The following is a 25,978-nucleotide window of genomic DNA, read 5'->3' on the forward strand; positions in this document are numbered from 1 at the left end:
GTTTATAGTGTAAACTTTGTTATAAACAAATCGGAGTGTAGCTATTTTGAAAACAATAGGAAACTGACACAAAAAAGATTATTTATAACAATAAAGATTATGTTTGAATCCGTGTTACAACTAGTATCTTAATTAAGTTTCATATATTAATAAAAGTAAACAATAAATCTAACATTGTTTAAAAATCTCTTCAATTGAAAATTGCCAATTTTTGTTATATTCTATATTGAAATTGAGTCATTATAGATAAGTTTACATATATTTATTTGATTCTATGATTCTTGGGGTACAGGTTGATGACAGGTATACATGTATGGATATTCAAAGCTCACTAGAGTTTTAAAAAACACTGAATCTAAGAACAATTGCTATTATAAAATCAGTTAGTAATACAATGATACTCTTCAAACAATTAACGCTTTGGTTATAAACTGTAGTGCATGCAGTGCAAACTGTAATATTATGCACTTGACATAGAGATAAACATACATTACATAACATGACAAGTTTATCCCGATTTGGAGACTAAACAGAGGCGACCAACACCTTTTGATATAATTTTATCCTATTAGAGTCGGCACACATTTTGTAAACGAACCATATCAATATGATTGTATATCTTGGAATGACGTCAGTTATTTACTAGTTTCTTAGTTTGTTATTTCATTGTTTGTGTGTGTGTTTTTTTTTCTCTCTTTTTTATTTTTTTTTATTTTTTTATTTTTATTTTTCAATTTTTTTTTATTATTTTATTTTACAGAAGCTGCCTTAAAATGCGTAAACTAAAATCCCGTTGTACGATAAAGCGGGCAACTATATGAAGGCTTTTTGTTTCTTCAACTTTAATCTTAAACAAGTCTTTGAAATTGTATGACTTTTGTTGTTGCTGCCTTTGCTGTTGTTGTAGCTGCTGCTCCTGCTTGTTGTAACTCGCTTCTGTAGATGTGAAAAGTTGTTGTTAAGATTGTTGGTTTTCTATGCTTGTTATTGTTGTTGCTGCTACTGTTGCTACTGCGTTGCTGCGACTGCTGCTTTAATGTTAATTATATTTGCTGATGTAATTTTTATGTAATTTAAATATTATACTATGTGTTTTAATGTTCATCATATAATGTTGTTTAATCTCCCTACTGGTGTACTTTGAAAGAAAATTATTTAAACTGCTAACGACAGAATAGTCTTTAGTACATAAAAATTACAAAAGCATTGTACTGTTTCAATGGATGTGGATGTAAGCAATATCTAGTAACAAATATTTCAATACGTATTTTTACACTTCAATCGTAGAATTTAAGTTACAATAATTGCTTATTCGGGGTGACTTCACATCGTGATCATTTAAATTTAATTTTAAAAAAGACACACACACAATAACATTGAACAATTAATTAATTATTTCTGTTTGACTGAAGCATGCATTATGTTTTTCAACAATACTGTTTTGCAATGGATGTATTAAAACATGTGGCACTGATATGCTTTCAGGTAAATTAACTTTCTTTATGAATGCCGACTTTTAAAAACATACATTGCTATATACAATGCTATACTTTTATCATATTTACGGAATGTAAATAGGTCTCTCTAGAGCTCAGCAATTGGGGGTTCATTCCACCCCATCTTATCCCGGGGTTCAAAAAAAACGTTTACTGTTAAAGCTTCATGGTGCTTCACCGTTTTCGATAGTGCTCAGCGTGTTGCGCTTTAATAGATATGACTCCACAAGTCAAATTGTGCGACTAAAAGAAACCGAGTTCCCAATTTAAACCGCTGCTGAGAGATTTTGCAGTTCTATTATAACTTATGTATCTGATTTTGTGGTCATTCTTATGTATCTGTTTTTGTGGTCATTGCTTTTGTGGGGTTTTTTTTGCGGGAAGGGTGGGTTTGGCGAAGTTTTTTTTCTATTTTTTGTTATGTTTGCTTTGGTTTGGTTTTTATTAAAGTTATAACATATTGATATAAACCATTCGTTGCTTTTGTTTGTAAATTGTGAAACACAATACTTAATTGAATAAAGTAAAATACTCTGATTGCCTTAATTTTGTACCAGTTGTTAACCTATCTACAGTTTTATATTATACCGTGCACTTAAGCTGTCCGATGTGACCGTTAGACTGAATTGTTTCAAATTCATATAAAATGAATTTTTGCGTTACTAAAAGTCTTTTAAACCCTTTACTGAATTAATTTTATCGCTTTTGAAGGATAAATAATTACTCTGAAGGATATAACAGTTATTTAATAGGAAATGAAGAACCTGAAAATTATGTGAGATTTGCAAGCACTTGAAATTTAATGTGAAAGAACTTTTATACCGTGACAACATTATGTTTGTAAATCATACGCAAATCATCGTGTACATATATTAGCTTCTGTCAGAAAGAGTCATAGTTTTTATATAGTATCTAAATTTAATCTTAACTTGTTAATATTCATCTTGAAGTGTAAAAAGCTTAGCTACGTAATAGATTTAGTAAAACAACCACTAGCACCGAAAAAGGCATACAGCAACCATCGAAAACAAAATAATAATTCACGTAGTTGCACATGTATTTTTTCACTACTTCATATAGTATGACTTGTTCTTTAATTATGTTTCATTTCTTGAGAGACACTCACTTTTATGTCAATTGGAAAAAATGAGTACAAAACACTTGGCATATTTACTTTTGTCTTGTCAAAAATGTTACATCACCCTCAATTATGCAAAAATTATTTACTTTTATCTGATTTTATTCGAAGAGCTTGCATGATTTTAAGATACCAGTAGTTTGTTTAGTCATTCTTTATAAAAGGAAACGGATAAAATTTATTTACATGATACATTAGTGTGTCATTGTTTTGTTCTTTATGTATTCTGTTGGGTTTGATTTGGTTCAATGTTGACCTCATTCATGTTGTTATTTAAAATGATTATATCATGTATGTCTAAGTGGAATACGTAACTTTGTAAACAATCTTCACAAAATGCTTTAACTTTATAGCAATTTGGAATATAAATATGAAAAATGTGACTTTCGACTATAGATGAATGTTCTTTATGCAAATGACTGATGTATTTTATCAAATTTTTAAAGCATCTATAACTTTATTATCCTCCATTTGGACCTCCGTCTGAGTTTCTCTGTCTTGCCTTTCTCTGCAAGTGCTTTCTCGGGATATTGTTCCCAAAAAGTATATTAAATTTTTGTGTTCCTATTATTGTATACTTGTATCAATTTTGTACGACTTAGCCATTTGTTTAGGGCTATAGATTTTTATTTTTTACTTGATATTTGGTCAAACATTTGTTGGAATAAAAATTAATCATCAAAATAATAAAATATTACGAGTATTTCAATATTATAATTCATGATGGAAATAAGTTTGAAATTAGTGACCGGAATTGTGTCACAATTAGTTAGTTCATATCACCGCACCAACACAGTATAGGTCATATGATTAGCAATAGTAACATGTTTTGCGGTCATGCCTCTTTGAAAAAAATTAATTGGCAAAAAAATCACGATTAACTAGCACAATGAAGTGTATTCACTTATTCACATGTCGACGAGATAAATTGTTTAAAGTGTTTTTTTTATTTAGCCTATTGGTATTTCATTATAGAGCATAATTGCTCCTTTGGTACTATAACTAGCACTGTTGGCCTATGATCCGATAGTATGTAATTGATATATTTTAGAAATGAATGTGGAGCAATTCATTTAACCGTATTACACGAATTATGCTCACATTGTTAATTATTTCAAATAGAACTTTGTCATTGTAACTTAATTTAATTTATTTTTTCTTTGGTTTTTTTTTGTGTATGTGTGTGAACATTTTACTGCTTGAAACATGCCCTTTGCGTATTAGGAAAGGTATGTCCTGTTTTAAAGGGATGTTTTGTTATTTTGTTTCATAAAAAGGAACTGATAAATCATTCAACTTTTTAACATGATATGATCATAAATAAGTTGTTTAAGGATATGCCGTCACTTATGTGCAATACGTGATTAACTCCTATTCGATTAAAAAGGAATTATTCCGTTCATGCACTAAGGTTACGATGCATGAAATAAAGAAGTGCTGACACTGAACGTGATTAGTCTTCGTCTGTAGTATTAAAGAACCATGCTGGGTTTATTTTTTTTTATATTTTGATGTTGAAGTCTCAAAACCATTGTACTAGACGGACTGTTCTTATTATAAACCAAAACACATACAACACAAATTTTGTAGGCCAAAGGTTAATTTGAAAGTATTGATATCTTATACAGGTTATTGGAGCATACCTCGTTAAAAAATGAGTATGAGTTTTAGTACCTATTCAGCAAACAAATATTTCGTTAAAAATGTAATTTTATTCATATTAAACGACTTACCAACCAGTTGATTAATTCGGAATGTTACGGTCATGTTTTAAATACTATTTACTTTGGTACTGCAACTCTTGTCAAACACTTTAAAATTGTGATCTAATTCCTAGTTTGGTTGTAATGTATTTCATTTTCCTTCTTATTGTGTGGTGCATATATAACGTTCAAAGATTGCATTCTTTCACTCGAATTTCTAATGAGATGCCTTTATAAAGTTTCTAAGGAATAAAAGAAAATATTTTCATTCTGTCTCTCTCTCTTTGAACCATCAGATGGTTTATTGAATTTTTCTGTTACAGTGCTAGTTTATTTGTTTCAAATTTACTACAATACGAATTTTTAAAAGGAGTTTTTAAAACATATGAAAAGGGAAAACATGAACTCTAAAAGCGGCAGACCAAAGTAATTTAAAAGAATAACACATAATCTGTGAGTCGTTTATCAACAGGTACAAAATATTTACAAGCACTTATGATGCAAACAAGATTATTTACACTGTTAAATCGGTGGCTGTCAGTATTGTCAAAGTTGTCCCCAATGTAACCAGAAAATGTTTGGTTTCCTTTTATTTACAAAAGTAAAATAGTCAGACCTGTTATGTTGTAGGTTAACCCTGCACTAAAGCGTACGTCAAAAAAAAACTTTTAGTCTGGTAAAATCTAGTTCATTCGTTTAAAGTACATATGCAGCTGTGAATCTAGGCTTTTGTTTTGGGTTTTACGTCACATCGACACAGTATAGGTCATTTGGCGACGTTCCAGCTTTACTGGTGAAGGAAGACCTCAGATGCCCTTCCGTGCATTATTTCAGGCACGAACGGGCACCTGAGTAGAACCACCGACGTTCCGTAAGCTAGCTGGATAGCTTCGTCACATGAAAGAATCCAAGTCCCTGTATGGATTCGAACCCACAGCGATGAGGGACAAGTGATTGGAAGTCAACGACCTCAACCACACGGCCACGGACGCCCCGAATCTAGGCTTTAAATATTCTCCCAGGATACATGATATTAACCTATTTTTGCTGATGCTTTAAATTTTGATCTTTACGTTATTGAATAGGTAAACTATTATAACGGTTTAAGTACTAAGCTAATGACGTTGAATACTTCTTTATATCAACAAGTCTATAAACGCTATGAGATCTTAACTGATCTTTTACATCAGAGGTCATTAACTGCTAATTATGTATTGATAAAATGAATACCTTATATAAGAATAAGATGGCTTATTAAATTTCTAATATGATACATTAGAGTATATTGGCTTCTTTAATAAGCATGCAGTGTTGAAACTTGGTCATCAATACACAAATATATATTATTTATTATTTAAGCAAGATCATATTCTAAAATCGGATTTATTTTCTAATATTTCTTTCAAGATATAAAACAATTTAACATTGGATCTTTTTCCAGATATAGCATATTTAATGGACAGGGATAACAACGGTCTTTTTTACAAAAGCTTCAAGGCCCATTACGTCTAAAATGCCTACATTGATTTTGTTTTTATATTTGGTGATTTACAAAAGACTGTTAAAGGTTCATTGAACCTAAATAAAAATGCTACTTTTAAATGTGTTTTTTTTATTTTAAGTTACTAATTGGCCATATTCTAAACCCATGCTCCTGTTGCGTTGTGGCAATTAGTACACGGATAGTAATTTTGTATTATGTATGGAAATTAAAATTTCACTTTGTCTTGATTTTGTTACCTTAATCACCAATTATTTCACGTGCAATGCTATTTTCTTCACGTAATAAAAATACGAGGATTACAAATCTAGATCAGTCATTTAAAAATAAAAACATATTTGACTTTTCTACAGGAAGAACTATTTATTCATTTCCGAGGATAAATGCGCCTTTAAGCCCAAACAGTTTTATTGTTAGGATTATCATCTGTCACTATTACAGTTTCGCTTTATGATCTTTATTTTCTCTTATATCACAGTACAGTCCAATCAAAGTGTTTGCAATTATCAATAGGTTTCTTTTATTTTATTAATAATGATGATGCTATTTCTGCATTACGCAGTAGACTACTGTAATGCACTTCAAACAAAGTGTCCATATAACTCTTAAAGAGACCAGTTAGAAAAATACCCTTATTTTTACTCTATTTCAGTTCACAAGGAAAGGTTCTTCATAAAAGATTAAAATGATTTCAGTAAACATTTATGATAATGAAGTACCTCACACGCATGTGATGATAACTGTACCGTAGTTCAGGAAGACAGTAAAAGCAAAATTTGTACCTTACTTAAGAGATTTATTATAAAACAGTAATGTTTGCGTATGCTAATTATACCGACTGTGGGAGTTTCTAGAGAAATCAGAGACGATTTTTGTTGGGTTTTTAAATTTTTTTAGGGGGGTTCAGTGCTTGCACAACATAAATAAAATGATATATTGGGCATGGGCATGTAAAATAATTTCTGTTTAACGATTATAACAGTGTCTCGTCGACTTTTGACGTCACGTACCTTATTATTTGCTTCATTCAACACAAATGTCGCTGTGAACTCTTTCGATATAAATTGCAACATTTGATTCCCTCTGTGTCATTTGAATTATCGCTTTTCTATAAATTCAGACATTATTGGACTTGAAGTTATCAATTTATAGGCGCAATGGTTTAAGTATATAAACGACATCGTGTTACTTTCAATTAACTATTACTTATTTTGCACTGTAACATTTTTTGTCGAGCGTGACTGGTGTGATAAGCAAAATTAACACATAAAGTATACTAGGTTTAATACAAATGAAAAAAATCATGATGATGTTTGAAAATATTTCACACCTTCTATGGATTATTGCAATTGTATTTTGTATCGTTAATCAGGTAATAAATGTTTTCATACTGTTTTCATTTTATTATTTCTTTATAAAATTTCTCTCTTTTTGTCGAAAATTCTCACTTATAATTTTGATTTATCTTTAAAATCACGAAAACATGTAAAACCAGCTTGTGGATGTGCTGAAAATTAATAAAGAATTAAAACATATACATTTATATTTTACATTTTACAATGTCGTTTGCAAAAGAAAGGAATATAAAATAATAACATTGATTATTTGACTTCGTTTTTGCGATTGTCATTTTTATTTCTGGATATTACGTTAACATGTTAACATTGCAACTTTTTCAACTAAGATATATCTCTTACAGTAGACTGATTGTTGAATTTTAAACTTGTTGACAAATCTTTGATTGAACTCTCGTATTACATAACAGTCTGAAATTTAAAGCTAACAAGTCATGCAATAATTTTTATGTGAACAAACACAATTTATTTATTTTCCTAAAAAAAATCTCTATGACATAAGCGATACTTGTACTGTATTTGATGATAATGTTTTCTTTTTATAATGCATTTTTATCAGAGCTATTATCGTCCTGTAATCTGAAAGAACCTGTACAGTCGGTTTATGTAAAGGCATCCATACTGAGCTTGACTACTTGATCATTTTTATTAAATTTGATATCAGCATTTACTAGTACTCGTATATTAAATTTTCTTTAATCATTATTGCATTGTTTGGATTATTTTTATAAAAATAACGTATATTTCCGGTTCAAACTGTTAACTACATATACAAAGCACAGTAAAAATAGTTTAGTAGAACATGATAAAACACATGATATCTTATTAAAAAATACATTTTTTATTATAATAAACTGTTTGTAATTGATGTAAATAGAAACTTAGCTTCATATGCACCAAAGAGGATAGTTTATGTGGAAGGTGAAACGTATTTCCGTGTTGTATTCCTATCGTTTTCACTTTAAATGGTAAAATGAACTATACATGTTCGTTGGAGATTGAATCAAAATTCTTGTATGATGAAACAAATTGTTCCTGAGCAAGTTTTAAACTAAATTTCCCAGAGCAATGTTTAAAGAGTTTGTATTTATTTTCGTTTAAACTAAAATAATAATACAATTAATTTTCATTGTAGCATATATCTTTGATAACTTCAATTTACGATTTTATTTAACTTTGAAAATTATCTATTTATACTGGTGCCTCATATTTCCGTGGTACTTAACTGTTTAACATGGAAAACAAAAGTAAGAAGAATTAAATTAAATTAAATATGTTGAATAATGTAGGAAAGACATGTCCGTTACATCATAGTTTATTCCTTTTAATGTTTACATGTATGCAATTATGTACACAACATGGCAATAAATACCCATCTGCTGCCTAGTGAGTAAAGTTGTGTTATCATATTTCGAAGGCAATTACATTTTTACAGTTTCAAAAGCAAAACAAATAGTAATCTTTATTTTCTGTACATCTATACCTAGCCTTGTTTGAAGTGAGGATTTTCTCTATGGCATTTATCAAATATCTCAATGGTTGTTAAACAAAGACAAATGTCTTAAAAGGTACAAAAATTGAAAGTAAAATGTTGAAATAATTTACTTTGCCCTTAATCTAAATAAAATAATAAGTTTTCTCAGTTGTATATATTACATTTCAATAAAAATACAATAACAAAGTGAAAGTAAAACTCCTGGCAGGTGCATGAAGTCTATGAGGCAGTTAAAGAGTGTCCATGCCTATTACCTGGGAAATATTGGTACCACGGAAATATGAGGCACTAGTATACATGATGCAAGAATAGTATTCATATATTTACTGTGGTCACATGCATGTCTTTTTACTTACATCAATCACTTGAATAAAATATTTCATAAACGCGTTTTAAAATTATATGTTTTATTCAACGTGTATCATACAAAACTTACGAACATCATCTGAGGGTTGCTTGGACAACATCATAAACGTTTATTCATGTCAGGCTCATATACAGAACAACATGACAGAAAATAAAGTTTTAAACATTGTACTGGTAATGATCACATTGACTGAAGCTCTTCATTTCCATGGTTAATGCTTTATCGGAGAAATGCAATTTCAAGCTTTTCGATGATATTGAAATATAGTTTAATAACATAAGATAAAACTTAGAAATTGTCTTATACATAACATTTTGTACTTGATCATTAAATCGAAAAATGTCATATTTATGATTTCCGGCTCACATTTATTGTTACAAATACTGTCTTATCTTGGACAATAACAAAAGAATATGGTGAATTTCTCAAAGTGTTCAGCACTTTAAACAAACTGGTAGCAGAGATCAGTATTCAGCGGATTGGAAAACATTGTATCAAATTCCACTGTTTGAATACATGTTAAACATTTACTTGATAAATGGTAATATGCACAAACATTAAAAGAAGTACCGGATAAATGGAAACTTTTTTCTTTATTTTAAGATTTAACAACGGATATGTATCACGTTTTAAAGGGATATTCAGGCACAGTAATGACAAAAATATAAAAATTATCTTATGTACTCAAATCACCCTAAAATGACTTTTCTTGAAGTTTCAGCATGAATTTCTGTTTAAATTCTATATTAATTTTGGGTTTGAAGCGTAAATATATCTATATATGTTGAACAAAATTAAGACGCCAAAAGAATCATTAAATAGTTTTAAAACAAGTCAGGTGACTTGAACAAACCCTTGAAGTTACAATAACAGATATTGTGGATATTGTATGATTGAAACAAGCCTAATTCATTTGACATGTTCTTTAATGTTTCCAGAGTTCACTTTAAAAACTATTGTGAAATGCTAGAGCTCTAACCTGACCCACGCGGGTCAAGTTAGGAAACCACCATTTTATTCTTTATATGGAGAAAAGTTTTGTTCCTTTGACTGTCTAATATATTCATTTTGAGGGCATTTACAGAATAATAAATGAAAAATTCAAAAATAAGAAATGAAAATTGTGCCTGTGTCTCCCTTCAAAACTTATTAAAGTTGAGAACACAAAGTGAATATAAAAAGTTTAACACGCGGATTAATGAGAGAAACACAGGTCCTATATTATGTCTCTTTGCTTAGATGTTTACATGTACATGATTTATAATATAACCATCATTAATGACAATATTTTAATTACAATAAATATTGCACATTTATACTGATTATACAAACAAATTGCATTTTACTATTTTTTCTAGTGTACCCATTTTTACAACAACGATAGTTAATAAAATTTATCATAATATCAAACACACCTTAATTAATAAAGCGTTAATTTTTCATTGGGTAGTAAATATTCATACATGCATTACTTTACATTCAGCTGTCACATTTAAACTTCAAAATTATTTGATATAGGGTAACATAAATATTGGTTTCAACAAATGATGAAAAACAAATTACATTGGTATGGTTAAGTTATTTTAACTTTGCTATGCCAATGGTGTTTAACATTTCTATTTCTATTATTTTAATCTTGCTTTCAATATATCGTTGAAACTTACTTATTCATTTATTTCTTCTTTTTTTTTAGATTTTAAGTTTAATCAAATAGTTTAACTCAACTCATTACTCTATAATATTTATTTCCCATTGCATTAATCTATCAATTTTCATATTCATGCACGAATATATTTTTGTATCCGAAGATGAGCCGTATATTAGTTCAAAATACAATATGCGTCATGTTCTGTGTGGGTTTTTTTGTTGTATTTTTGGTGTTTTTTGTGACAAAAATTGAACGTTGCGGATTCTCACGTATTCGTTTGAAAGAAATAACATTAAAATACCTTCATTTTTATACAGATACCAACGCAAATGCTTGTTTGTAATTTGTAAGTAAAATAACTCGTGTGGCAAATATTTGGACAGAATTTAAAAGAATAAATTCAATATTAACAATGTTAAAAAGCAAATATTGAAGTCGTTAAGTCAATTAATTAAATAAAGCCTTGTAACTTGAATAAGTATTTCGTTGATTTAAAACAAATAATTAAATGCAAAGAAATATATAAACTAAATCGGTTATTGTTTGTTTTACAATTTTGACTTTATGAACAGGAAATGTGCATTATGATTAGAAAAAGAATTAAACACGAATTTAACTTATGTACCGTACACAATTTTCTATAACATGTAAACTTGTATAATTTTTTTAAGATTTCTATTCAAAATATTTCCTTTAGGTAAACTATTTTGATTTCTAAATTCTATTATTCTATGATAACGCATTAAGTGCAAGATATGCTTAGTAAAGACTCTAAACATTATTCTTAACACGGCAACATTTATCAGTTTAGCCGAAGAGTTGTTTGTTAAATTCGTATAATTATGATGTCTTATTTTTTTGTAGTAATTCTAGAACACTAATGATTTAAGTCTCTTGCTTCATTTTGGCCGGCTACAAGAACTGAAAAGGCTATGATTAATGACAGGAAATAAAAATTATAATGCGTTTGCGACCAGCATGTATCCAGACCAACCCTCCGCATCCGCGCAGTCTGATCAGGATCCATGCTGTTCGCTTAAAAACCCTATAACAAGTAGTGAAACTGCTGATAGCGGACAGCATGGATCCTGATCAGACTGCGCAGGCTGGTCTGGATCCATGCCGGTCGCAAACGCATTATTTTGGTTTTGTCGTGACTCGGCTGATTTATAAAAATACATTTCCCACGACAAAATTGATGTCTATTTAAAAAAGAAGACCTTAGGTTTTGGATAATGCCCCAGCACTGCTTGTTGTAAATAAAAGATAATATCTTATATTTAATGGTATACAAGTAAATTTACTACGATTTTCAATTTACTACATATCAAATTTCAACCCACATTTTAAACTTCTATTAAGCACTGTCATGAATCTTATGTTATCATAAAAATATTAAATTCAAGTCTTGAAACATATTCAATTTTCAAATTTAAAGACTGGAAATAAAAATTTCGATATATGAATTTAAGAAATAAAATAAAAAATAAAAAGGAGAAAATATAACTGTTGTATTAAACTTTTGTGGCATCTTAAAGAGACATTCTGCTTTGTATTTTATACTTCATCATAAAATTTGTCAAATATTTTTTTAATTGGTGGGTTTTTTTTATAATTAGTATTTATTTATGTTTCTGTTTTTCAAAAATATTCTTAATTGTGCAATACCAATTAGCAATTAGAATTGTAAAAACATTACAAGTATCAGTTTCTCTCCAGAATGAATATGAGCTTTAACAAATTATCAAATTGTATTCGATGTTAAGCGAATGTCGTAATTCAACGAACAAGTTCACTCTTACAAAACTGATGAATCAAACGTAACAAACAGTTAGAAATGCTTTGCAGATGAAATATATTTAAATTTGAATTAACCGATTTCTTTCGTTACTTGTCAGGCATTAAAGCAAGTACGACTTTGAGTGAAAAATAAATAAGATCTAAGTATAGACATACATAACTGATAATATAACGCATTTAAACTCTATTAAAAGTAGCAAAAAAGCATATAAAATGTAATGCGTTCACTGAAAAAAAAATCTGAAACGTAAAAAGTCCGTGTAAAAATATGTAAATCATATTCAACTATAATCGTATAACGGGTGAGGTAAATTAGTTTTTAAGTGTAAAATTTGCATTCAACTCTCGCTACGTAACTAACATTCAGTCATAGATAATACTCGAGTCATCTTCATGCTGATTATGAAATAAGATGTATTTATAAATCTGTAAATGTAACTTTATACCTTATTCATATTTATGAAAGAGATATAGTTTATATTATACGAAAAGATCATATTTTCAACGGTTTAAAGATGAACGACTCTAAAATAAAAATGATTTGAAATCATTGAAAAGAAAAGCGTGATAAAAGCGTGATTTGAAGATAACTCAATTACACTGCCATATTTCAAAAACTCGTATCACTTTTGCCGTTATAAATGTATAACATTTTGTTTGATATTTGAGAAACAAATAAGATGAGGGTTTCATAGAAAAAACCTAATAATTGTTTGTAACTAGTTATATTTACAACTCTCCTATCCAGTTAAATCTTCATTTCAAAATATCAAAATTGCCGTTTGCTGTTCCTATAATTTTTTATCTCAAAACGTTTGAGCTTTAGCTTAGATAATTTTAGGTAATGACTAACAGCAATGGAACAGACTTATGCCGGCTCGCCACGGCGAGCCGGTATTACGGTAGGATTTTACTGAGAAACAACCTAAAACTCCGAAGCTATCCAAAAATTTAATCGAAGCTTGGCTTCCAGCTTTCTACAAAATTTATCTATCAGGGCTAGGATCCAAAATTATTTAGCCAATCAAATTTAATCTTACATAGCGTCAAAAAACCTTCAATTTTCACGCCATTTTTAAAAATCAGCAAGTATTGTTTTGAGCGCAAAGATATAATGATGATTAAAATGTTTGTCTTTATGAATTCTTTTCAATAAATCATATTTACACTGACTTCTGAATTAGCGATTTCACCTGTTTTCTCTGTAGTAAGTTTTCGTTTGGTTAATTAACATAAGTGTACATCTGGTTCTGTGCATTTTTTATTTTTCCTTTTTTCCGGTCATTTTATCCTTTCCGGTATTAAGTGTATGTATTTACTGGCCGGGATCCGGGACGCCCGGGATCCGGGATCGTATTAGATATGGAGGAAAAACCTAATGAACTATATTTGTGTTGATTGTTGTCGTAATGGAAGGCCATTAAACGTTAATTTTTTTATTGTATATAATGAACGTTAAATCAATTTAACTTAGAATATAGATATATTTAGAGCTATTTATAAACAAAGTTTTTAACTTAATTTGCGCGTATGCGGAAACCACAATACTTATAATTATATGCCTAATTAATTGGAAAAATCAAAGACTATTTTCTTGAATTGGTCAAATCCCGGGATCCCTATATGTTTTAAAACGATCCCAGCTTTTCTGAAAACTATATACTTGAACTGGCCAATCTTTGAGATCTATTTACATTTTAATACGATCCCGGCTTTTCTGAAAACTATATTCTTGAACTGGTCAATTCCCGGGATCCCTATATGTTTTAATAGGATCCCGGCTTATCTGAAAAACATCTTCTTAGACTGGTCAATTTCCGGGATCCCTATATTTTTTAATAGGATCCCGGCTTTTCTGGCTGAATTGATTGACAACTTGTGTTTACTTTAGGACTTGTGCCTCTCATTCCAATACTAAATAACATACATGTATTACAACTTAATTTTGTATAAAGAGACATGAAATATACCTATCTAACATTTTGTGGTCAAGGTCAACAGGCCATATAGTAAATGTGCATAGACATAGGTTCTTCATTCTATCTGTTTACATGCACCTTCATATATACTCATACTAATCTTGGTTAAACTGAGAGAACTTTATATGTCACTTTCAGTCAATGAGTTTAAGATTTTGAATTTACTGGCCCGAATTCCAGTTTTGAATTGATTCTACTAAATAATTAACAAAATTTTCTTAAATTTACACTGGCCTGAACTTATATACACTGGCCATCGGGCACCGGGCCAGTGTTGACTTCACTTTTATTTTGATGTTCGCTGAAGTTCTTCAGCTAACAGAACTGTCATTTTTACATTTAAACACACCCCTTGAAAAAAATTACGAAGCGAGTCGCTACTAGCTTTTTTAAAAGCTAACCTTGTATAGTATTTACTATAGATATCGATACAATAACAATTTAATATTGGCGACACTTGTGCTCAGGTAAATTTTATTAAAATCATTTAAATAAACACAAACATTTTACGACATTTGGAAAAATAACAAATCTATATTAAAATCAAATTATATAAAGCGTTAATACATTTTGAAAAAAATGATTCAACATTTTATCTTAAAAAAATATGTATTTTTCTTTGTAACTTTGGTAAAGCGTTTGTTGTCCTATTTTATGTGGGGAAATACAGAACAAATTTTGAAATATCACATTTTCTTAAAGTATTTGTTAAAAATATAAAAAACGAAGTATAGTTTGTTTGCCCCGTGTAAAATTGTATACGTTAATAAATAACTGGATTTGTGGCGAATTCAAAATTCACTTTTATATTAAACTTAAAGTCTTTAATTTTTGTTATCATTGTTTTTTAATCTTTTCGTTTCTTTACGTAAGTATAAGTTTAAGCTTTCAAAGACTTTGAATGTCATTTTGATACCAAAGAAACATCTGACTCAGAAAACTGTTTTTTATTGTTGCCGTCTGATTCAAGATATATTTTTATGAGTCTGTAGCTTAAAACTATTTTTCTTTAAAGGGTATAAATCTATATTTTATGAAATATCTTCATAAAATTTATCAACAGTAAAATTATATTGATTGCATTATTATATGGTTGATTCCCGAAAAAAGTTGTAATATAAAATGTCTCTGTTATTTAAAACACATGAATAATGCACGCAAACAGAATAAAATGTTCTGGAACAAATATTATTTTGCTATTTCAAGTAGTGTTTTATCCGTTTAGCAATGAATTTGTGCATGCGCCCCTCGCTTAAATGCAATCTATTGCCATTTTTATTTCATACACGCATTTTGGAAGAGCCCAATAATAATTTGTGCATCAGAAACATAGCTTTATACACTTAAATGTATACAAAACAGTATTACAATATTAACAAATTATAATGACGAATGAGTTGAAAGCTTATTACGTGTATGACATGGAGACAAATGAACTGTAAAGAACGTCAAAAATGAAAATCTTGAAAGGCTCTGTTCGATTGAACTTGTTCATGCAAGATACTAAAAATAGCAAACTACCATACATGACCAGATTCTATTTTGGTTGAAACTTTATTTATTCAATAAAACATAAAACAACAATTACAAACATTTCACAACAAGAAATTCAGACTGGGTTAGAAAACAAGTAGACAGTAATCAATTCCTCTCTATTTTAGACTTGTACATAGTACATTGCCATGTTTCATGTGCCGTGACGGGGAAAGCATTTACTAAATAAAATGCGCGTCAGAAAAAAATTCAACCAAAAATTTGTTTTGATATCGCAATGATAAATCAACTTATAAATATTCATCAATTTTGCCTTTTAGAAACTTTAAATTATTCGACCATTTCATCGAAAATGAATATTGTTATCGAATGATATATGACGACATGAAAAGTGGCTCAGCTTGATTGAATATAACAAATTGTTAAATTTATTTTCATGTTTAAATTAACGTCAGTGATAAACATTGAATTTTTATCTGAATCGTTACATTACTAAAATTATTCAGCTGTAAAATTAAAAAATGAAAATTGTTATTATCCAGATGTTGTTCAATGAAGATAATTGGTCACACAGTTTGAACATGAGACATGCATTATTCAATTTCACGGTCATGATGACATTAACCTTATATGTACCTATGATGTGAAATTTATTTATCTAGTTATAAATGTATTTTTATTTTGAAGCGTGTATTTTACTTTACATTACCAACACTATTTTGAAAATTGTTACCGAGCGATAAACTATTGATTTGTTATTGCGGACAAAGAGATAAGCTTTAAATATCTTTTTTAAATCTAAAATATAAACAATAATATATAGGAATGATGTTTAAAACAATTTCATTAACAATAATGAAAAAACTTTGAGAATCAGGAAATTCTGGAAACTTTGAACTATGTAAACATTAAAATTCAACTCAACAAAACAAAAGTTCATCAAAATGTTTTGCCAATCAATTCAATAAGCAAAGTCGTAATGAAACGAAATAAGTATATACAATCAAATATACAAGCTACGCCGGTTGATTTATTTGTTTTACAATTATCCTATTAAAAAACAGAAAACATTTAATATTTGTATGCAAAGGTAAAATTTTGAATAGACATTACTTCGTACATAATAATAATAAAGAATACTTCAAGTTTCAAGTTTTATTGAATACTTCAACGATTGTGTTTGTTTCTACACAAAATATTTTACAACAATATGATTTTCAATTTACCGATCATGGATAGGAACAACATGTGGGTTTTTGTTTTGCTGCTGCTGTTGTTGTTTTTTTTCTCAAATATTTGATAGCTATATATATTGCTTATGTAATATTTGATATTTATTTCACTATTCATATAACATATAGCTACATGTGAATTATTACACATCATCGACCACGCGCAAAAATAGTTCAAGACTTTATAAATGTCAAATCATAACAACACGTACTCTCAAGATAACCTATAGTCAATTTTCATGTTGTTTTTTTTATTTTATGTCTTACAGAATAAATGTTAGCAGTGAATTCTTGGTTTTGTTTTTAAAAAATCGGAAAATTGGAGATTTTTATGTAGCCTCAGTTTTCATTTAACGTTTTAGTATTTTGTCAAAAAGATGCATGCACCATATTATAGTTGAATCATAGTTTGGAGACCACACATTAAAATGTGTCAGAGTCATATCGTATACCGTGTCTACTAGAGTGCAGATATTAGTTACATGCGCTCCAGTCACCGCACATTCTGCCGATTGTCGTCTGTTGATTGGTGGTTTACTTATTATGACGACAAGAAAAGGGATACTGACAAAAAAGTTATATTCAGTAACTCGTTCATATATTTCATTTTGAAGAGGGGGGGTCATATTGTGACGACAGGGAAAATGTTATTTTATATTTGCCTATGATACAAAAGAGAAAGGATATCAAACACTTGAAAATCTGATTTATACTCGGGGCTACTCCCCAATCAGGTAGCCTCTTGTTTCGATGCTCTTTCTATTACCTAAACCTTCTAAATAACTGTTGCATATTTTGTATGGAACATTTTATTCTTTTTTCAGTTAAAATTGTCTGTGTTTTCAATAACAAAATTAACACAGTTCTTATCTTTTCTTTAAAACAAAATAGAATACTCGTAGTTACAAACACTACTGCTCAAACGGATGTCAATTGTATTTATTCCTTTGTTTATTTTTCAAAGGTGAAATTAAACATTTGAATTTGTTCCATGACAAACATTTGAAAATGTGATCTCTAAAATAAGTAGATATAATATAGAAAAAACGGGCCTTAAAGGTGGTTCCAAAATATGTACAAAAAGGTTTTATTTTATTTATTTGCATTGGTCTGTTTAAAAATTATGTAAATTAGTTTCGATGTTATAATTTTATAATCATATAACGGGCGTAGTAAATTAGTTTTTAAGTGTAAAATTTGCATTTTTTATGTAATAAACAACTTGAAATATGCCATGGTAAAATACGCGTACAGTGCTCATGCTGTTTATGATATTACGCGATATTTTTATATCATTATAAATACAATACAAAATCTTTCAGAGTCATCCGAGTTATAACGTTATCCAATTATACTTTTCAATTATTGAATATCGTATAATTGCAAACAAATATAAAACCGTGTCAAAATACAGAATAAAGTGAATTGAAATCGTTAAACGTTGTCATATTACAAACGTTTCTACCTTCTTATTTTGTCATATGAAAAATAAATTCGTTTGATATTTAAGATACTGCCGGCTGTATATAACAATGTAATAAAGAAAGCAAAACAAAAAACAATACAATCAAAAGTAAATTGAGTTTAACATGCATTGACAATGGTACACCTTAGATTTTCTTCCTCCAAAAGTAGAGCTGGAAACTTCGCCATTTGACAATTTCAGTGTCGGTTTGGCCTATAAATCCAACAAGAAAAGTCAGTAGAACAATTTACTTTGTTGACTAGATGGCTCGCCAAAATGTTCTAAAATTCGTTGATGGAATATCAAAGTATAATTATTTACACGTCAATGCATTATTTTGATTTACTGTTTAATTATATTATTAATTGAGTCAGAAGTTTTTTTCCAGATTTTTATCCTCATTTGAATCAAGATAATATTTGTCAAATATGAAAGGTCATTCAACTTATTTCTACATTAAATAATGAACATTTTATAACTTATATTTTGTTTGAAGTTTGTATAATTGAGTTTATAGTTTTATGATAAAATTCCTCGTATTATTTCTTTTCTTTATTGCATTATTGACAAGAATATATCAGAGAATATCAGAATTCTTAACAAGTTTTATTTGTTTCATATTTTGAGATAGCCTTTCATGATATTTTCAGTAACATGTTATATTAGTTGAACTGACCTTACTTTGTACTTAAATCAGTATGTATGCAATTGATTTGTTTTTACGTTGTTCTGAAATCATTTTAGTATTTATGAAATTAAATTGTCTTTACTTTGTTCTTAAATCATTTTTAACATTTCATTTAAGTATGTTTAAAGTTGAATGGTGTTTTAAATCATTATGAACATTAAGGTATTTTTTTTCAAGATGAGTTGTCTTAAATCATTTTGAATATTTAAGTGTCTATGAAGTTGCATTGTCTTTACTTTGCACTTAAATCATTTTAAAATGTAAGTATGTGTGAAGTTGAATTTCGTCACTTTGTACTTAAATCATTTTGGAAAAAAAAAAAACATTTAATCATGTATCAATGTGAATTATCTTGATCCTGTGCTCAAATTACATGAAACATTTATGTATGTGCCAAGTAGAATGCTCTTTATTCATACTTTAATCATTTTAAACTTTAAGTATTTGTGAAGTTGAATTGTCTTATGTTTGTACTTAAATCATTTTGAACATTTAAGTATGAATGAGATCGAATAGTCTTTACTTTGTACTAAAGTCATTTTGAGCATTTAAATCGGTAACAAAATGTGTTGGCTGTACTTAAATCATATTGAATATTTAATCATGTATCAAGTTAAATTGCCTTTTCTTTGTAGTTTAATCATTATTATTAAAATTTAAATCATATTTCATTTACATTGATCTTAACTTTATAATGATAATATTTTGAACATTTATGTATGTAACAAAATGACATGACAGTACTTTTTACTTTAATCATGTTGATAATTTAAGTTTGTATTAAATAGTGTAAGTGTGTACACAGGAACTGGTTACACGTCTTTCGTGTTAACAATTCATCGATTGCACAATTGTTAAACTCTTTTAAATCTCATCAGTTTCAATTTACAAATTATCTAGTAGTGTCTTCTATTTCAACAATTGTGTTTGTTTAATTGAATAAGTTCCATAACGACTTGCATTTTATTTCTGTAAGTTTTCATTTATAATGTGTCCTCCGATTCTTTTACATTAATGTTTTTTTTCTGGGAGGGGGGTGACGTTTGAATGGCGAGGGGGGTGGGGTGGCGGGGGCGACAAGAATTCAATTTTAACCAGTATTTTAATTAGTACAGGTATATTGTGTCGTTTGCTTTAAACAGTTATGTTGGAACTTTTTTTATCTAAAGCATGTTAGGTGCAAGTAGTTCTTCAAGATTGTCAATACTTGGTGAAGATTTATCTGATAACTGACATTTAACCTATCATAACAAATGTTGAATTATAATAATTACATAAATGAAATTTATTGTAAGTAAAAGGGTTTCTAAATATTCATAATAAAGAATTAAAAGTAATGCATATGTATCAAGAAATAGAAATACCTTCCGTAGCAAGTCGCAGTTGCCACAAAATAAATCAAAATTATGCACAACTTGGATAAAACTTGTACAAAAGGTGAAACGTTTAAACTAACTGTTAGTAAATTTCTTTGCTTTAGGTAAAAAAAAATCCCCCAGTATTATACTAAACTCGATCATGATCCGTCATCTTCAATTCATAGCAATATTTTAAAATGTATTGATGAATAAGGTAAGGTTAACGTGAATATATTAGATAAATTTGACATTTTTCCGGTAGATGTACGTACTCCCGGCTTTTATATCCTTCCTAAAATTCATAAGCAGTATAGTGAACTGTACCCTTTAGGTTATCCTGGACGTCCGATCGTTTCCGGTTGTAAATCATTCCCCATACAGACGGAGTAGAATCTTGCAGACATTTTTTAGAAAGAAATCCCCCCAAAAAACTTTCATGTAATGAAATATGTAAACTTCTTTCCTTAGTCCTAGAAAATAATAACTTTCAATTCAACGGTGATCATTATATACAGGAAATGGGAACAGCAATGGGAAGTTCTATGGCACCCTCTTACGCTTCGCTTTTTATGGGTAAATTTGAAAATGACTTTTTAAACCAACGTTCTTTAAAACCTAGTTTATGGTTCCGTTTTCTTGATGATATAGTTTGTATATGGAGTTATTCCCTTGATGATTTGAATGCTTTCATTGATAGTTTGAATAACTTTCATCCATCTATAAAATTTACAACGAACGTTTCTAAATCATTCGTATCATTTTTAGACTTTAACGTTTCATTAGACAAAAACAATAATATTCACACTGATATACTTGTTAAAAAGACAGATAATCATCAGTATTTAGAATACTCTTCCTGTCACTCAGTGTCTTGTAAAAATGGTATTCCGTACAGTCAAGGAAAACGTTATCGCCGTATCATTTCTGACGATAATGTTTTCAACGATTCTTTACAGAATTTACGTACATACTTCAAAGAAAGAAATTATCCTATCAATGTTATTGATAATGCACTTAGTAAGGTTTCATGTCTAACACAGGATGAGGCCCTGTGTACTAACAACAAAACAAGTGATGGCAGTGTCATTCCCTTTGCTGTTGAGTATAACCCAACTTTACCTAATATTAGTAATATAATTAAAAAGTATTGGGATTTACTTAAACTTTCAAGTAAATGTTCTGTGCAAAAGCTTCATGAAAGTAAACCTTTGGCTGCATTTAAAAGACCTAAAAATCTAAAAGACATTCTCGTTAATTCTAATATTAGGTCTAATAACAAAAATGCGAAATGTTCATCGAAATGTAATAGAAGTAGATGTACACATTGCAGCTCCATTATTGAAAGCAATATATTTAGTAGTACTAATATTCCTTGTAAGAATTATCATGTAAATAACAATACTGATTGTTCTACGAAAAATGTTATATATCTTGTCACTTGTGATAAATGTAAAGAGCAATATGTTGGTCAAACGAAGCAACAAGTGTCTAAACGCATGAATAGCCATAGGTTTGATATCAACAATTTTTCCGATCCGTTATTTTCGACCAATGTCGACACTTAAATAAAACCAATAATTGTATTAAGGATTTTAAATTTATGCCTATAGAGATTGTCACCGATGTAATGGAACGCATATTACAAGAATCATACTGGATTCATAAGCTTAACACATTATCTCCTAATGGTATAAATGCAAAGGTTTTGTACAATATATAACTTTGTCATTTTTGAGCCGGTATACATATACATGTAGTATGTCTTTTCTCATATCAAGGTTTTTTTTATTATTATTAATTATGAGAATTTTTGTATCACATGTACAGATCCATATTATATATAGAGGATATTGAATGAGTGTAGGTTTAATACAAAATTAATTGAACGAGTTGAATAAAATCATATTATGCGGGCCTCTGGCGAGCATAATATTGTTTTATTCAACGAGTTCAATAAATTTAGTATTGAATCTACACGAATATTAAGAGGATATTTGTTCGTTTGAGTGAAATATGGAATATATTTTCACGAAACATGATAAAATGCCACATATTTTCACTCGCCGTCCCGGCTCGTGAAAATATGTGGCATTTTATCATGTTTCGTGAAAATATATACCATATTTCACGAAAAACGAAAAAATAACCTTTTTATTTAATTTCATTATCAAAGAAAAATGGTAACGAACCACCTTGATTGCTACGCAACTGCAATTGTACAGCGCGCAGTATTATAATTATTATTGTCTTGTTTTGCACGCGATATTTAGCGCTACATTGTGACGTCACGTAAACAACACTTTAAACGTCTGTACAGTGTTAACGATTGAATTAAAGATATTGGTGTTCGGATTTATTTTCTTAGTTAGACCATTTTCTATCATTCTAGATTGTTTTCAAATCAAAATTCAACAAAAAGTTGTTATTTATTTATCAGATTTTTGTAAACAAAATGGCGAAAGAAGTCCCCTTAAATAAATATGAGTTTTGACTCCGCCCACTTTCATATTTATATTTCATATTTATTTTTTACAAATATGAAATATATTTGACTGATATAGCAACATATTTCATGGGTAAAATTAAATAAAATATTCCATTTATCACATATATGAAATAAGAACGGTAAACTTTTTACAAGAGTCACTTTTATTTGACGCGCCTATAGTGGTCACACTAACATTAGCGCGCTTTAACGCTATGTTTATAGCGCAAATGACGTGACGTCAAAGTGTTATTACACTAGTGTAATATCGTCTAGTGTAATATCGTTTTTATTAAATGGCTTTATTACACTCCTGCGCCGCTGTTTATCTGATAAGTGTAATTTATTGTATATTGCTGTATTTATATTCATGAAAGATTCTGTATTTATTTGACAAAGTTTTTATTCCCGCGTTAACGTCACGTTCCGTTTAGCGTATAGTTAAACGGACGTTGCGTCATTTGTCATTTGTTATTTTATAAACGTCAATACTAAACGTCGAAAGCTTAAGAAAAGCGTTTGTTTTTATTGAACTGATTATATATTTGCTTTAGGTCCAAATTTAAACATATATAGTTTTAGAATGGAAAAAAAATTCATAACTGACGTTTAATTCAGAAAACGGATATCTGATTTATCTTAAGAGATACCGTCTCACGATATACTTAGATGTATTGTTTTCCAATAAACAAACCGAGTAACGTAAGCAAGTGCAATGTGAAACTCTCTCTCCGGATGATTATATATATACTAGTAAACGGTGGAAACATAGTTTATATCTGTCCATGCTCTGTACATAGTAACAAGTAACAGTTTAAATGTGGAAGTAGGAAGTACAAGGACAATTAACACGCAACTGGCAATGAGGATTTTACATTGAACTGTTTAGGAAAAATGAGATTTGATGAACTTTTACGTGCTTTCAGCATTATTATTTTGGGTGCTTTGTTTGAACAGGTAATATTTTTTTATAGAATTTGCATGATTGTATTATATATAATTGAATATATAAGAGATAAGATTATAAGTAAAACATATTTAAATCAATTTAAATATCATTGCGTGCCAACAATACATATCCAAGATTATTTAGATAAAGTATTTATATTTCGTGCTGAAATTCATAAAAAGAAACTTTGAGATTGTTGATGTTGCAAACAAGGTCTTCAGTGTGAAAATTGAATATTTTATCCACCAAAAGTTACATTTTTTAGTTTTTAGTAATTATAAGTGGTATAGGAAAATTATTTTTGTCTCCTTTTTTCATGGTTGGTCTGATGAAATGCAGTTTCTTTTTATCATATGAAGATCTTAGTTTAAATGTAAAATTATTTACAAAACTGAACATTGAAATTATTATTTCTGTAAGTGTTCCTTTAAAAGATATTCTACCTTAATATGATACAGTCTAGCCTCTGCAATAAGATACAGTCCAATCTGTGGAGCAATCAACCTTTTCCTAAATTTATTTTAATCAAATCAATCAAAACAATCAACTGTTAACAACGAAAATATCAATTCTTATCTTTTTACCCTTTTACAAACTAAAGCACATCAGTACAAATACACCAGTAGAGTATGACAGACTATTATGAATTATTAAATCATATTCTCTTTTAACATTGGAATTCCTGTACTTGCTAGCAAGTCCTTTATCCTCAACTTATGACTTAATATTCTTTTGAAGTAAAAACGTTCCGCTGTCATGTACGTCTGGATCAAATCATGACAATACATTGGAATTTAAAACTTGAAACAATAACGAATTAATAAATTTATAATGATAAATTGAGCCGACTACCGGCATATTTGACGTAATGCTTTTATGTAAGTGTCTTGTTTTCTTTAATATTTTAAGTAAAATAAAAAAAGAGGTCGCTATGACAACGCGGCTTTACCGCAAAGAAAGACTTCAGGTCCCCTCTGTGCATTATTTCAGCAAAATGTGCAAATACATCAACATTCATAATTGTACATAATTGATACAGTATTAGGCTATGACTTAACACTTGTCATTGTACGAGAATGAACATCATTAGATAGTATCTGACAACATACATTTTTCATGTTTCTTTTATCTCCGTTAAATTGATTGTAACAAGTTAAAATCAAATGTAGTGAGTGATTAAAGCTCTAGGTTTTTACGTATTTGTATCAGTAATTGCCACTGGTTAAAGCATATCTAAACGCAAGTAAAGGTATAACTAGATTCCGGTTACGGCACCTCAAAACATTGCTTAAAACACCTCAAAGCACCCTTGTTTGTTGAGTTTAACGTCGCACCAGCACGGTACAGGTCACTATGACAACTCAGCTTTACCGCGGGGGAAGACTTCATGTTTCCTCCGTGCATTATTTCAGGAACGACACCTGAAAATAACTTCATCACATGAAAGAATTAAAAGTCCATTGTGGGAGTCAAACCCACAGTGGCTAGGGATAAATGGTTTGAAATTAACGACCTTAACCACTAGGCCCCAGAAGCCCAACCTGCAAAGGGATCTCTAAGCATTGACAAAACACTTCAAAGCATTGGTAAAGCCATCCCAAAAAGCATTGCTAAAAGCATCTCAACGTATTGGTAAAACACTTCAAAGCATTGTTGAAGCATTGGTAAACACTTCAAAGTATTGGTAAAAACACCTCTAAGAATTGGTGAAAACATTTCAAAGCATTGATATAACATTTCAAAACATTCGTAAAACATCTCAAAGCATCAGAAAAAACAATTCAAAACATTGGTAAAAACATTGGTAAAAACATCTCAAAGCATT

General features: G+C 29.3%; 1 protein-coding gene across 6 annotated transcripts in view; it reads left to right on the forward strand.

The window, feature by feature from the left end:
* LOC132713091 (A disintegrin and metalloproteinase with thrombospondin motifs 1-like) overlaps positions 1-25,978 on the forward strand; it is an 81,863-nt gene that overhangs the window by 9,102 nt on the left and 46,783 nt on the right. For 2 of the 6 annotated variants that reach the window (XR_009623402.1, XM_060695556.1), the window contains exon 1: positions 7,037-7,210. The exons of 2 other annotated variants lie outside the window; for them this stretch is intronic. Coding sequence is in view for 3 of the 4 variants with exons in the window: in XM_060695556.1 (XP_060551539.1) it covers positions 7,130-7,210 (81 nt within the window). In the remaining variant the exon portion in view is untranslated. Of the gene's footprint in view, positions 1-7,036; positions 7,211-23,755; positions 24,162-25,978 lie in introns of those variants that run through there. 2 more of the 6 variants (XM_060695560.1, XM_060695558.1) reach the window with 2 other exon arrangements.

The sequence above is a fragment of the Ruditapes philippinarum genome, unplaced genomic scaffold (assembly GCF_026571515.1).
Source record: "Ruditapes philippinarum isolate M1 unplaced genomic scaffold, ASM2657151v2 ctg31_1_1_1_1, whole genome shotgun sequence".
NCBI classification, from domain to species: Eukaryota; Metazoa; Mollusca; class Bivalvia; order Venerida; family Veneridae; genus Ruditapes; species Ruditapes philippinarum.